Source organism: Mercurialis annua, linkage group LG5 (genome assembly GCF_937616625.2).
Source record: "Mercurialis annua linkage group LG5, ddMerAnnu1.2, whole genome shotgun sequence".
Lineage (NCBI taxonomy): Eukaryota > Viridiplantae > Streptophyta > Magnoliopsida > Malpighiales > Euphorbiaceae > Mercurialis > Mercurialis annua.
Window position 1 is genome coordinate 26148276 of NC_065574.1, and position 2239 is coordinate 26150514.

At 45.3% G+C, this 2239-nt stretch overlaps 1 protein-coding gene across 1 annotated transcript; it reads left to right on the forward strand.

The window, feature by feature from the left end:
* Nucleotides 1-730: 730 nt before the first annotated feature.
* LOC126681759 (uncharacterized) lies at nucleotides 731-1195 on the forward strand. Its single transcript, XM_050377309.1, has one exon. The coding sequence runs from the start codon at nucleotides 731-733 to the stop codon at nucleotides 1193-1195; it is 465 nt and encodes a 154-aa protein (XP_050233266.1).
* The last annotated feature ends 1044 nt before the right edge of the window (nucleotides 1196-2239 follow it).

Consider the following 2239-nt stretch of genomic DNA (forward strand, 5'->3'; position numbering starts at 1 on the left):
GGCCATGAAGATGGGAACAAGGTTCGAACGACTGAGAGATAAGATCTTAATGAAAAAGCCTTCCACTTTCCAAGAATTGATGGCAATAGCACATAAGTACGTAGAACTGGATGAGGCAAGAAGAACGCTGACAATACAATACGAGGAAGACAAACCAGAGAGATACCGCAGTAGAGGAGGAGATGACAGAACGCAGAGATTTGGAAGAGGAAATAAGCCATTTGACTTCACACCCTTGAACAGAGCACCAGTGGAAATATTCAGCTGGATGAAGAACAATAGAGTCATGTACAATGCACCCAGAAAGCTACACCCAGACAAAGAGAGAGACAAGAGCAAGTATTGCAGATTCCATGAAGGATATGGCCATGACACAGATAGATGCTGGGACTTGAAGCGGGAGATAGAACAGCTGATCCAGTCAGGAGTATTGAAGAAGTTCGTACGCACAGAAGGAAGTGCAGAAAAAAGGAAACCCGAACATGTGGAAAAAGAAGAGGCAAACAAAAGATTCAAAGAACCCATGGGCGTGATCAACATGATAGAAGGAGGGGAACCCTATTCAAAGGAACATAAGAAGAAGATACGTAAGGGCGTGTACTCGATAAGTACTAGAGACTCTGCAGAGGAGCTACCACTAGTCACCTTTGGACCAGAAGATGGGAGGCATGTGTAGGAACCGCACAACGACGCACTAGTAATCAAAGCATTGATTAACAATTTTAGAGTAATGAGGATCCTAGTGGACGAAGGAAGCGCAGTTAACCTCCTTACCTTGCAAGTCTTTAGGGGGATAAGGGGATCGGTAACGGATCTCAGACAGGTTTTCGTGCCGTTGGTTGGCTTAGGAGGAAAGCCTATCAGACCAGAAGGGATGGTAGAGCTGGAGATAATTCTGGGAGAAGCAGAAGAAGGGCCACTGAAGACCATGACAGCAGTTTTCAATGTAGTGAATATCCCTTTGGCATACAACGCCATTTTGGGAAGGCCTTTCCTGTACCAGTGTGGCGCGGTGACCAGCATCAGATGGCTGACACTTAATATTCCGGACGAAGAAGGGATAGTAACCGTAAAAGGGAGCCAGTTAGCCGCACGAGAATGCAACTTGATCACTGAAGAAAAAGGCGAAAGTCTAAACATTGAGACATTCCCTGAGGACCCAGAAGAAGAAGAAGGAGATAGGAATGCCCAGTAGGCAACATGATGGAATTCCAGATCACCCAGAAAAAGGCAGTGATGATCGGGACAGAAATACCAGAGGCTGTGGCTGTAGAGATCAAAAGTGTATTGCAGAAGAATGGAGACACCTTGAACCACCTAAATAAATAATAGATAAGTCACGATAGCAGAACAAGCAAAGTAAGAAGAAGAATACGAAATTAACAAAAGAAATACTTACATGCAGCAAGGATGCATCAAACTTATCAAAAATGTCATCAACAGGTACCTGCCTCCACGCATCCATATCTCCATTCAACTGAAGAAACTGGGAGTACAGACCAGACACATCCGCGTCATGAATGGATGCAGAACCAAGGTGCTCTTCAATCCAGGCGCGAGGATCAGGACATAAATCCAGGTCAAGCTTCCGGCGTTTCGCAGACGCCTGTTTCAACCGAGTAGAGGGCTCAGGCACCTTTCTGGAGGAAGAATCCCCTTTCTTCATAGGAGGTTTGTTCAGCGCAGATCGCGACGCAGGCATTGTTTGAGAGCCCCCAGACACAGTGGGAGTAGAAGAAGCAAGAGCAGACGCAGAAGGCGTTACACCAGGCAACTCCTCCACAACAATCTTGATGTCATCTAGATAGTTCATTTCTGGAGACACAGCAAAAGCAGATCAATACATATAACAAAAATTACAAAAAAATGAGAGATTAGCATTCCCTTTTCAGACGAACTTAGATCCATAAGTGACGCAGATTCAGTAGGTTCGTGAGAAAGAGATTGGCTACCCGCACTAGGATCTGGGGATCCACCAGAATCATCCACAAGGGGAGCGTACTCAGGAAACAAGCGGGCCAAGTAATTGTTAACAAGGTCAGGAGCATTGAAACATTTGATGCGCGCAGCACCAATGAGCTGTTCCAGAAGAACCAGATCCTTCTTCGGAGGTTTAGTAACAGCAATTTTTAAAGGTTTGTCCAACCAAACAAGGGGAAAGGAGGCAAACGCATTTTCATGACCAACACAGAAAAACAAGTTTTGCCAACCCTTATTGAGTTTAGGAAGACCAACAAGC

Bases quoted from the DNA above. Each gene is read 5' to 3' on its own strand.
- LOC126681759 (XM_050377309.1), top strand. From the start codon at position 731: ATGAGGATCCTAGTGGACGAAGGAAGCGCAGTTAACCTCCTTACCTTG.